Source organism: Rattus norvegicus, chromosome 15 (genome assembly GCF_021556685.1).
Source record: "Rattus norvegicus strain SHRSP/BbbUtx chromosome 15, alternate assembly SHRSP_T2T, whole genome shotgun sequence".
Classification (NCBI taxonomy): domain Eukaryota; kingdom Metazoa; phylum Chordata; class Mammalia; order Rodentia; family Muridae; genus Rattus; species Rattus norvegicus.
Window position 1 is genome coordinate 20,201,794 of NC_141548.1, and position 10,707 is coordinate 20,212,500.

The 10,707-nt window shown below is 44.2% G+C and overlaps 2 protein-coding genes across 3 annotated transcripts in view; both read right to left on the bottom strand.

The window, feature by feature from the left end:
* Nucleotides 1–3,995: 3,995 nt before the first annotated feature.
* Rpp14 (ribonuclease P/MRP subunit p14) overlaps nucleotides 3,996–10,707 on the bottom strand; it is a 10,190-nt gene continuing 3,478 nt past the window's right edge. For both annotated transcript variants that reach the window (NM_001108372.3, NM_001141929.2), the window contains exons 3-8: nucleotides 10,502–10,589; nucleotides 10,299–10,383; nucleotides 7,218–7,294; nucleotides 6,354–6,432; nucleotides 4,274–5,216; nucleotides 3,996–4,245 (exon numbers count right to left, since the gene is read on the bottom strand). In NM_001108372.3, the coding sequence (NP_001101842.2) occupies nucleotides 5,160–5,216; nucleotides 6,354–6,432; nucleotides 7,218–7,294; nucleotides 10,299–10,383; nucleotides 10,502–10,572 (369 nt within the window). In that variant the 5' untranslated portion in view covers nucleotides 10,573–10,589 and the 3' untranslated portion in view covers nucleotides 3,996–4,245; nucleotides 4,274–5,159. The remainder of the gene's footprint in view (nucleotides 4,246–4,273; nucleotides 5,217–6,353; nucleotides 6,433–7,217; nucleotides 7,295–10,298; nucleotides 10,384–10,501; nucleotides 10,590–10,707) is intronic.
* Htd2 (hydroxyacyl-thioester dehydratase type 2) overlaps nucleotides 3,996–10,707 on the bottom strand; it is a 10,183-nt gene continuing 3,471 nt past the window's right edge. Inside the window, exons 3-8 of the mRNA NM_001447413.1 lie at nucleotides 10,502–10,589; nucleotides 10,299–10,383; nucleotides 7,218–7,294; nucleotides 6,354–6,432; nucleotides 4,274–5,216; nucleotides 3,996–4,245 (exon numbers count right to left, since the gene is read on the bottom strand). Of these exons, the coding sequence (NP_001434342.1) occupies nucleotides 4,574–5,059 (486 nt within the window). The 5' untranslated portion in view covers nucleotides 5,060–5,216; nucleotides 6,354–6,432; nucleotides 7,218–7,294; nucleotides 10,299–10,383; nucleotides 10,502–10,589 and the 3' untranslated portion in view covers nucleotides 3,996–4,245; nucleotides 4,274–4,573. The remainder of the gene's footprint in view (nucleotides 4,246–4,273; nucleotides 5,217–6,353; nucleotides 6,433–7,217; nucleotides 7,295–10,298; nucleotides 10,384–10,501; nucleotides 10,590–10,707) is intronic.

A 10,707-nucleotide genomic window follows, 5' to 3' on the forward strand; every position in this document is an offset into this window, starting at 1 on the left:
TTGCAATCCGGAGGAGTGCAGCAAATAAAGAGCAAATCATGGGCTGGAGAGATGGCTCAGTGGTTAAGAGCACTGACTGCTCCTCCAGAGGTCCTGAGTTCAATCCCCAGCTACCACATGGTGGCTCACAACCATCTGTAATGGGATCTGGTGCCCTCTTCTGGTGTGTCTGAAGACAGTAACAGTATACTCATATACATAAAATAAATAAAAATAAAATCTTAAAAAAAAAAAAAAGAAAGAGCAAAGCACCTGGAGCCCTGAGATGGCCCCACATGCAACCAGCCCTGAGATGGCCCCACATGCAGCCAGCTCTGAGGTGATCCCACATGCAGCCAGCCACGTGGCCCAGGAGTAAGGGTACAGCAACTGAGTCTGCTGATCTGGAAATAGGTAATCAACTATGCCAGCATGCCAGGCAGTCACAGCAGCCCAGCTGCACAGTGGCAGTCAACCCCTGGTAGACTGTTTTAATATAAATCCTTAATAGAAGCGATTTTCACAGCAATTTTCTCAGGGAGTAAATTGGCCTGTGAATTATACTCTAGGAACAGAAAAGAAAAATGACTTATAGGTTGGCACAAAATGAAAACCCATGGTTATCTCGAGGTACTGGTGTGCACTTAGAGGTTGCTTTTTCTGGATGAGCACACAAGCCAGGTTCACAAGATAAATGGTGGCCATGGGGAGGCACTACCCATTAATCTAAGATTTGCTGCTGGGGGTTAAAAATGAGTGGCATTTCAGCAATATGGAAATGTTTCTAACAGAATATAACAGTCTGTTAAGCAATTTTCCAGTACATTAGGTGAAAATTGCTTAAGATGGGTATTCTTTCTGGGGCAATCAAGTATCACATAAGTCTCGGGCTGATAGTGCCCCTAATAGGGAAAGCGCTAGACAAACTGGACTACGTTAGTCATTACTTCTGCACTCACTTCCATATGTGACCCGGTATAATCAAGGCCACCTCCCAGCGGTCAGCCCCCTTCATTGTAAGGTAGACACTCCTTACAGCACCTCTGTGGGCTTGAGAAAGCCAATGATCCTTTCTCCTCAGGGCTGCTCTAGCAGAGCATGAGCAGTGGGACAGCCTTGGCGCTGTCTCCACGTGTACACAGACTACCTACCGACTCTACTGTTTATAGGGATCAAAGGTCAGACTATTTATAATGTGAAAATGCTCTACGTGAGAAGCTACTTTTCTTTTCTTTTCTTTTTTTTTTTTTTCCGGAGCTGGGGACCAAACCCAGGGCCTTGCGCTTGCTAGGCAAGTGCTCTACCACTGAGCTAAATCCCCAACCCATGAGAAGCTACTTTTCAAGTCAAAGTGTGACACCTCTCTCCACTCCCCACTTGGCCTGAATAACGTTTTCTTTTTTTTGATAAGTTGGGACAGACAGCAGATCTTCCTACCCCCCTGTTAGTGAGTTTCTAGAATTAGAAATCAGCCACTGTGCCTGGCTCTGGTCTTCTATTCGTCTAACTGATCCTTAGGGCTTTCATATTCTGAAGACAATCTCCGAATGATATTTAGGAAAAGGGTAGGTGGCCTGGCACAGTGGTACACATTTCTCTTCCCATCACTTGAGAAGTCTGAACCAGAGGGGCCTGAGTTCAAAGCAAGGCCACACTATGTGGCCTGATCATCATTGAGGGTGAGGGGTGATGGGTGATGGGTGAGGGACAGGTTTTGGGCACAGGGACAGGACAGCCAGAAATATCAATCTGAATGGATTTAAGAATTCTATTTCAACAAAGTACTATTGAAATGGACAGTGCTCTGGAAGTGAGAACACTAAGATTCACAGTGATAGGAAAAAGGAGGCTTGAGCGTGAATCTTGTATGACCCTGCACGACCTCAGACAAGCCATACAGCATGAGTCTGCTTCTATGTCAATAAAACGCGGCTGTTAACTTTATAAAGCTGTTTCAAGAATTAAAATCAGCTCATCAGACATGTAAAAAACTGGTAGCTACCAGCATTAATCACATCACATCACGCTCCATTTATGGATCGACTGCTGCTAAGTCCCAGGAGATGAGCTCTGCAGGAGTATGCACTGAAGCCAAGTCTAGTGATTTGCCTACAACCAAGTCACTGTTATATGAACTCAGCCTGCAATGCTGCCCATTCTGAGACTTACAACCTTTGCGCTTGACACAGATTTGGGGGTTTTCTTCACCCCTTTCCATATTGGAGGAAGGTGTGATAGGTTTACAACTCACTTTAGACACAGGACTGCCCTCTAGTGACTACAAGGGTTCTTTCTAGTAAGTTGTTCAATTCTCCAGGACGAAGTGCCTTGCTTAGCAACCATGAGGGCCCACAGAATCCACGTTGACAAACAAAAGCCCAGGTATAGTGGCTTGTGGGATTCTATATGAATCCCAGTGCTTGGGGATGTGGAGACGGGTGGAGTCCTTAATCTCACTGGACAGCCAGCTTCATCTAATTACTGAACTTAACGCCAGAGAGAGACAAAGACAAAAAGTGAATCTGAATCCTGTGAAGGGTAGTGACATCGAAGCCTGACATTTTGCCTCCACACACGCGCGTGCGCGCACACACTCTCTCTGGTTACTTAAGATGACACCAGAAGGAATGCCTTTTCCAGGAAATATAGAACGGGTGACACATCCTCCTAAGTTCTGTGAGAGTAAGAGATGCCATGCCCTGCTGCTGATCTTGTATTTCTAATCAAAGCATCTAGCTACGACCACTTACCATTTAACCTACTGAGCTAAGGCAGACCACGGGCGTACAGATACATATTTAACAGGTACTGGCTGTTAGGGAGTACCGCTTAATACTAACGCATTCACCATCTTCTCCCTATAAACCCAAGTTCTTAAAAAGCGGGGGACTCAAAAAACTTGGCCTCCCTCAGCCACCATGTACTTACCCCTTTTTTTTCTCTTTTTGAGATAGGGTCTAGGTAGTCCTGAAACCTGTTGTGTAGACCAGACTGGTCTCAAACTTAAGAGATCCTCCTGCCTCTTAGTATGCATCACCACATTCAGCCCTGCTTATATCTTTATATATACATAATAGCTTTATTGTTGCTTTTTTTAAAAAAAAGATTTATTTATATACAAGTACATTGTAGCTGTCTTCAGACACACCAGAAGAGGGCATCAGATCCCATTACAGATGTTTGTGAGCCACCATGTGGTTGCTGGGAATTGAACTCAGGACCTCTGGAAGAGCAGTCAATGCTCTTAACCGCTGAGCCATCTCTCCAGGCCCACTTCTTTTGTTTTTAAAGTAGAGCCACATTTTCAAGAGAGGGAGGGGATTAGAACCCTTCAAACAGCACCTTTGCATCCCAGATTCTTTCCTTCTAAAATCTAACAGATTGGCCAACTCTCTGCAAGACCCACATGTTAACCTGTTCAGCTGGAGGACAGCCAAATTCAGATTCAGAAAAGCCACTCAATTCACTCATGGAGAGTCACGCGGGAGAATACTGGCCTACATTTCTAGGCCTGGCCTTCTGATTAATTCTGTTTCTATTATTCCCAACAATGCTGCGGTGTTAGGGGACCTTATATAACTGAGTCACGGCTGCATGTAAACCCCTCACCAGTAACAATAAAACCACCGAGAGGCAAGTCACACAGAAGCTTGAACTAAGCGGCAGCTTTTGTTTTTACTGTTTTGAGACAGGGTCTCTCTATGTAGCCCTGGCTGTCCTGGAACTTGCTATGCACCCCGGGCTCTGCCTGCCTCTGCCTCTAAGTGAGGACTAAAGGGCAAGTGCCACAGCATCTAGATTACATCTTGATGTGAATAAGGAATTATAAACCTAACCGAGAAGCCACTGAGAAACAGTCTGAGAATTAGGTGCTCAAAGATGGCTCTATGTGCATTGTTGCAGTTGGTGACTAAATACATGGTAGTATAAATTCAGTAAGAAAATTCAACACAGACGTAGGTGTTATCAAATACATATATAATTGTTTGAAATTCTGAGTAAAACACACAGTTTTCTCAATTTAAAAAGACTTTATTATTATTGTATTTGTATTTTGCCTGCATGTACGTCAGTGTACCATGTGCATGTAGTTTCGGCATAGGTCAGAAGACGGTGTGGGATCACCTGAGACTGGAGTTACAGACAGTTGTGAGCCGCCATGTGGGTACTAGGAGTTGAACCCAGATCCTCTGGAAGAGCAGCCAGTGTTCTTAGCTGAGAAGCCACCTCTCCAGCCTCTCTCAACTGTTTTGTTTTTTTTTTTTTGTTTTGTTTTTTGTTTTTTTTTTTTTTTTGGTTCTTTTTTTTGGAGCTGGGGACCGAACCCAGGGCCTTGCGCTTCCTAGGCAAGCGCTCTACCACTGAGCTAAATCCCCGACCCCTCTCAACTGTTTTTTAATTGGAAAAAAGAAATCCAAACCTCGTAGATGACGAGCTCTTGCATGTAAGTCTGGACAAACCACGCGCTAATCTGGAAATCTCCTCTCCCACACATGGCTTCTGCGTGTACTTCTTGAAGAGCAACAGCCCAGCTGCCCAGAAGTCACTGATAGCAAGAGCACAGGGTCTGAACGTACAACTTTACATTTCTATTTCAGGATCTAGGAGCTCCTGGGACCATAATTTTAACCAAGCCTTCCATAACTGTCTTCTTACTTTCTATTACACAGCAGGACACTTCAACAACAGCAACAGACTGCTTCAACCTTTTCACTTCTGCCGATGCTAAAACCACTTCTCCAATATACAAAGGAGCTGGGAATTTAATCTCCTGGGAAAGAAACACACAGCCTGGCCCTGGCATTTTAGTGCCCAGGAGAGCTGAAATAAGTCCATTTATCAAAACTCCATGCACAACTGTCTTTCCAAACCTGGTGTGCTTTGCAAAATCTTCACTTAAATGCAAAGGATTGGCGTCTCCCGTTAACTCTGAGAAGGTAGCCACGTCCTGCTGTGTGAAGGCTCTGCTAAGTTCAGCGCGGTCTCCAACTTTCATGTGCACACACCGAAAACACTGCCCTGTTGGTACCACACGATGCTGCCACAGTCTCCTCTGAAGCCCACTCCACATCTTCAGCATCTCCGGATGTCAACAATAGGGGCTTTAGCCTGCTTGTTTCCAAACTGCGTAGACACCTAAGGACACTGTCGAGAGTGTTTGTATCTGGAACTGTAAGAGCTCAGTCCAATACTTGTTCCCTGCTATTGCCAGATAACGCGAGGAGAAAGGGAGACACCTGTGAGAGAAGAAAGGGTTAACTCAAGCTGCATGAAAACAACAGGGAACGCAGAAAACACATAGATTTCACAGGACGCACAGAACTGTAGCAGCCACACTGTAAAGGGCCTTGTGTGTGGAAGCACTGGCTGGACAAGTAATCACAAGCTCGGAAACAGCAGTTTATAAGGTGTGGCAGTCAGTAAAAAAAGACTTCATCACAAGAACTCAAGTTCGACCTCCAAATATCTCTAGTATATATAACTGTAACTTTTATTCCCCTGATATAATTGCTGTCTCTGAGGCTTACTGCCATCTGCTAAGTTCAAGGCCTAGTCCTGGAAGCTCCTAAGCCCAGACCTGTGTAATCTTATCAAGGCCAAGAATGTTTTCACCCTCTGAAACTTACCAAGGAATAAACTCACTCCTCCTAGTTCTCTCTGAACTCTGTCTGCCTGATTCAACTCTGCTGCTCTGGCTCAGACTCCTCTCCAAGCTGACTGACTCAAGAGGACTTCTCTCGGCTTCTCCTAAATTGCTTGGCTTGGCCTCAAACCACTCTAACAATCTGTTCTACCTTTCCGGCTCCTCTGTCTTCTCCTGTGTCCAGCCTGTTCTCTATTCAGGAGGTCACTGTAAAACTCCCCCAGTAAAACTGTTCCCTTCTTCCCTTTCTTCTGTGCTGCTTTCTCCTAAGTAACCTCTTTTTCCTCTCGAGAGAGTTGGCCATAGATTATTTTGTCAAATCTTTCTTACTCACCACTTTGTCTGCCACTCAATTAGACATCCCTTTTAAACATGGATGCTTCCTTCTTCAAACTAACTTTACCGTCACTGCTTGGGATTAAAGGTGTGTACTAAGAGCATGTCTGTGTTCCAGCCACAGAGATTAGATGTGCGTGCTAAGGGCTGAGGCGCACCACAACTAGAAACAGCCTTGTTCAGTAAATAACACAACGTCTGGATTCACAGTGTGATCACCTACCTTGCAACAAGGGTGACTTAAAATCTGACCACTATGCCTCAGTTCCGGAAGCAGAGATTCTGGGTTTGCCCTTGTTAGATGGTAACTGCTTTACTCGCGACAAATGAGACGCACCCAGAACACATCACTGCGGTACTCAGTAGCTCTGAATTGTAAAGGAAAAGCCGTTACCTGACTCACTCTGAAGGCACATTTCTTGCCTTTATAGGCTCCAAACAGGGTCAAAGAGCTCCACAATTTGGCCAGACCACTGCATAAAGATCAAGAAAGCATAAATAAAGATTTTTGTTGTAATAGCGCTTAGTACTTTTGCTTGGGATGGTCTAGGAAGTTGTTTTTTTAGCAAACCAGAAGGCTTATGAAATAGAACCTTAAAAGTAAAAACATATCACAGAGGGTTGGGGATTTAGCTCAGTGGTAGAGCGCTTGCCTAGCAAGCGCAAGGCCCTGGGTTTGGTCCTCAGCTCCAGAAAAGAAAAACAAAACAAAACAAAACAAAACAAAAACAAAAAAAAAAAACAAAAACAAACAAAAAAAAAAACATATCACAGAGAACAAAATGAGCCCCAAGAATCTTTCTGGCCTGGCAAGCATCTAATCGGGGTGCTACTGTGGCCTTTAGCATAACTGGCTAGTGTTGGGAGCCAAACCACAAACTTAACTTGTGTTTTCTCGGTGGTTGTTAAGCAGGGGCAAGCTTGTAAGCTGGGAAATAACTTGGAAACTGGGCTAGAGGCTGGATCTGTTGGAATAACCTGGAGATGCAGGTCTTGTTGGGGGGTAGCCTGGAAACTGAAGCTAGGTACCAGCCTGTGCTTTACTTGAGTTTAATCTTAGGTCAGGATCCCTAAGATGGAGTCTGGAGTCTGAACCCCAAAGGTTTGGTCTCTGAGAGAAACGTTCACATTAACTCCAGTGTAAATCCCCAAAGGTGCTCAGGGTGCCTGGCCTTGCACTCCCATCCGGGAAGCATCTTCACTGTGCTGTCCCATCACTCTCTCTGCCTGCTACTGTAGAACTGTCCCAGGGTCATACCTGCTGCATACTCTCAAGATGGCTGACAGTGTGGTCTCATCATAAGTGAGAACATCCACAGGTAAAGCAGCGCCAACCTAGGAATGGAGCAATCCCATTAGCAGACTTCCGTGCTCACTCTCGAACTCTAAGAAACCCAGTCTTTCAACAGTGCTGGTGCTCTCACGTGCCTGCTAAGAGCTCTCCCTGCCTGGAATGTTCCCATCCCTTTTCACCTTTGAACCTTGTGTTAAAATGCTCCTTCTCCAGTTGGTGAGATGGCTCAGTGGGTAAAGGTGCATGGTACAAAGCCTGATGACCCAAGCTCCACCCCGTTTGATCCCCAGAACCCATATGGTGCAAGGACAGAAATACCCCAGAGTCGTCCTCTGATCACAACACATGCGCGCACAAGCATTTATGTGTACTAACACACACACACACACACACACACACACACACACACACAGCATATTTATGTGTACTAACATACACATACAGAGAGAGAGAGACAGTCAGACAGAGAGAGGTTTTTTTACAAAAAGCTCCTTTCCTTACAAGATCAATCTACTTACTGCATTCTTTTTTATACCAGACTCTATACTTTGCTCATTCACAATTCTCCCCTCCTTGTCACTCACACTATTTAACAAGGGACAGAAACCATGTCTTATTTAGCTCTATCTCCTGAAATCACATTTTTTATGACATACAAATTGCTGGCTCTATATTTCAATTTGTGGCAATCTATAGGGAAGTACAAACACTCTTCCCTCAGCCCCCCTCCAAAGGCCTCTCCCCTCAGTCCCCCCAAAGGCAGCATCTTATGTCACTACAATGCAGGATCAAAGCAGGTAACTGGTGTCCACACGACTGAATCTACTTAGACCTGACACTATTTGTATGCACATATATTTATATGTGTGTGCTTCCACATAGGCAACTTCTTATAACTACTACCTCTGCCACCAAGATAAAAACCTGGACCATCACAAGACTTTTTCTATTGGTCCTTTATTACTTACACCCACTAACCCCTGGCAGTCACTTCTGTCTACAGGCTATGTTGTAGGAAGAGCAGTATAGACCTAGAATCACCCAGTGAGGAACTTACCCAGGGTTGGCTTTCTCCACTTAACTTTCTAGAGCTTTGTGTAGCACTATCTTTTTCTCTGACAATTATATCATACATGATATGAATATACAATCACTGAATAATCCATCCACTTAAGAACTAATGTAATGTTTCCAGCTCCTGGTTGTTATAAGACTACCATAAACACTGGTGTGCAGTATTTTTTTCCTTTCAACATTTATTTTTTTGTGCACATGTATATTTGTGCACTGTGTGCATGCCTGGTGCCTGAGGAGGCCAGAAAAGGAGAACAGATCTAGAGTAGAGCTACGAGGCAGTTATGAACCACTATGTGGGTCCTGGGAACTGAACCCAGGGGTCTGCAACTGCTGGGACCTCTCCAGGCCGAATGTAGATTTTTGCTTCAAGTCATTTTTTTTATTATATTTACTTATTGTGTACGCGAATATGTGCCCTGATGTACGTATGGAAGTCAGAGGACAATCTGAAGAAGTCAGTTCTTTTCTTCCACCATATGAGCTCCAGGGATCAAATTTAGGTCTTCAGGCTTGGTGGTAGCACCTTTACCTGCTAAGCCGTCTCAGCTGTCTGTGTACACAGGCTCTTCTCTTCTTTCGGTTTTCTGGAGTGAATACCGTGAGTGCTACTGCTGAGGCGTACGGTAAACACGTGATCAGTCAGGTGGCAGCTGGCACACATTCCACTGGTATCTAATATTATCACGTGCTTCTTTGTCAATGGTGCACTCTCTCTAGTGAAATGTCTGTGAAAGTCTAGCCTATTTGATTTGGACTGTTTGTTTTCTTATGACTGGGGCTCCTTGGTGATAGGGTCTTGCTACACATAACCTTGATCATCCAACTTCAGCCTGTCTAGTGCTGTGATTACAGGTGTAAATCATTGTATCCAACACCATCGGGTTCTGAGAGTTCTAATATCCTAGACAATACTTCTTTGTCAGACATAGTTTTCAAATTATTTTCCCCAACCTATATCTCATCTTTCCATCTTCTTACAGTCTTTGCAGAGTCTATCTGAACAAAATAAATCAGTCATGGGAGTTCCTGACAGTCAACCCTATCTTTGTACTCCCCCCTCCCCGCCCCCCATTTCCAAAGTTCAGCTTCTATTAGGTGACTGCTCAGACAGAGCTGCTCCAAGTGTCTGGTCTGTGACAGGCTGAGAAGCACATCGGGATGTCGGCCAGCATCACTAAGCAGTTTGCTTCTGCTCACACTCTCTTAGATTTTCTATCACTTTAAGGTTTATTTATTTGTGTGTGTGTTTCCCCCACATGTATGTATGCATGTCTCTGTACATGTATGGAGGTCTGTTTGCCCACGTGTGTATGTATGTGTGCCTGTGCTACTGCAAGTGTGTGGAGATGAGAAGAAACTCTCAAGAGCTGGTTCTCTCCTACCATACGGCTTCCAGGGACTGAGCTCAGGACATCCTGCTGTCCCTCGTACTGAGGTGTTCTTACTGAAGCATGCTATGCTCATGCGAGCCCTTCCTCTTTCAAAGACGGACAGTGATGTCTCCAGGTTACCAGTCTAGACTATAACTTGATAGCACTGTTCAAGAACAGGTGTCTAGTAGGTTTCTTGCCAAATACAGGATACACTAGAAAAACCTACAGAATTCATTATTTCTGAAAGCTGGCTTCTGCAATTTCTAGTTCCGTTTTAAAAATATGTATTTCTGTACTTCTTACAACCTGCTCTTTGTAGACTAGGAGTAATGTTGCAAGTAATCCCAGGGCTTTGGAGGCAGATGCAGGTGGCTCTGTGAATCTGATGTTAATCTGGTTTACAGAGCAAGTTCTCTAGACAACCTGGCTCATACAGAAGGCCTGTCTCTAACAAAGGAACAAAAAAGTTCTTTTTTTGTTTGTTTGTAACAGGTACAATCAGGCCCAAGGTAGGCCATGATTCCACCAGTGAATTATACCCTTAGTCCTTTTTCTAAAATTTCTTACAAAAACCTTAAGAATGTTAATTCCATACCTCCCCAAACAGGTCTTTCAGCGCTGAAACAAGTAGCTGTTTGAACTGGGCTCCATTCAGTCCAACCCCATGTTCCTGAAACTCTCTGTAAAAAATATTAAGAGAAAATATCACATTAAATGCCATGCTTTTCAGATTCATAAAAAAGAAACAATCAAACAAAAACAGGTTATATAAAACAGAACTCACAAGACGGAACTTACAAGCAGACTTTCATGTAGTGGTACTCCGAAGGGCTCTTATAAACTACCCTTTCATAAGCAGTAGCTGGCATCTTCCAACATGGGGTACCTAGAGGAGTCAAGAGAGCTCGTAACCATCAGGTATAGTGTTATTAGTGGTAGTATTGCATTTTTAATGGGAACTTGCCCTATTTTCTGTTGGGACTTTATAAGCAAGAAGCCAACTA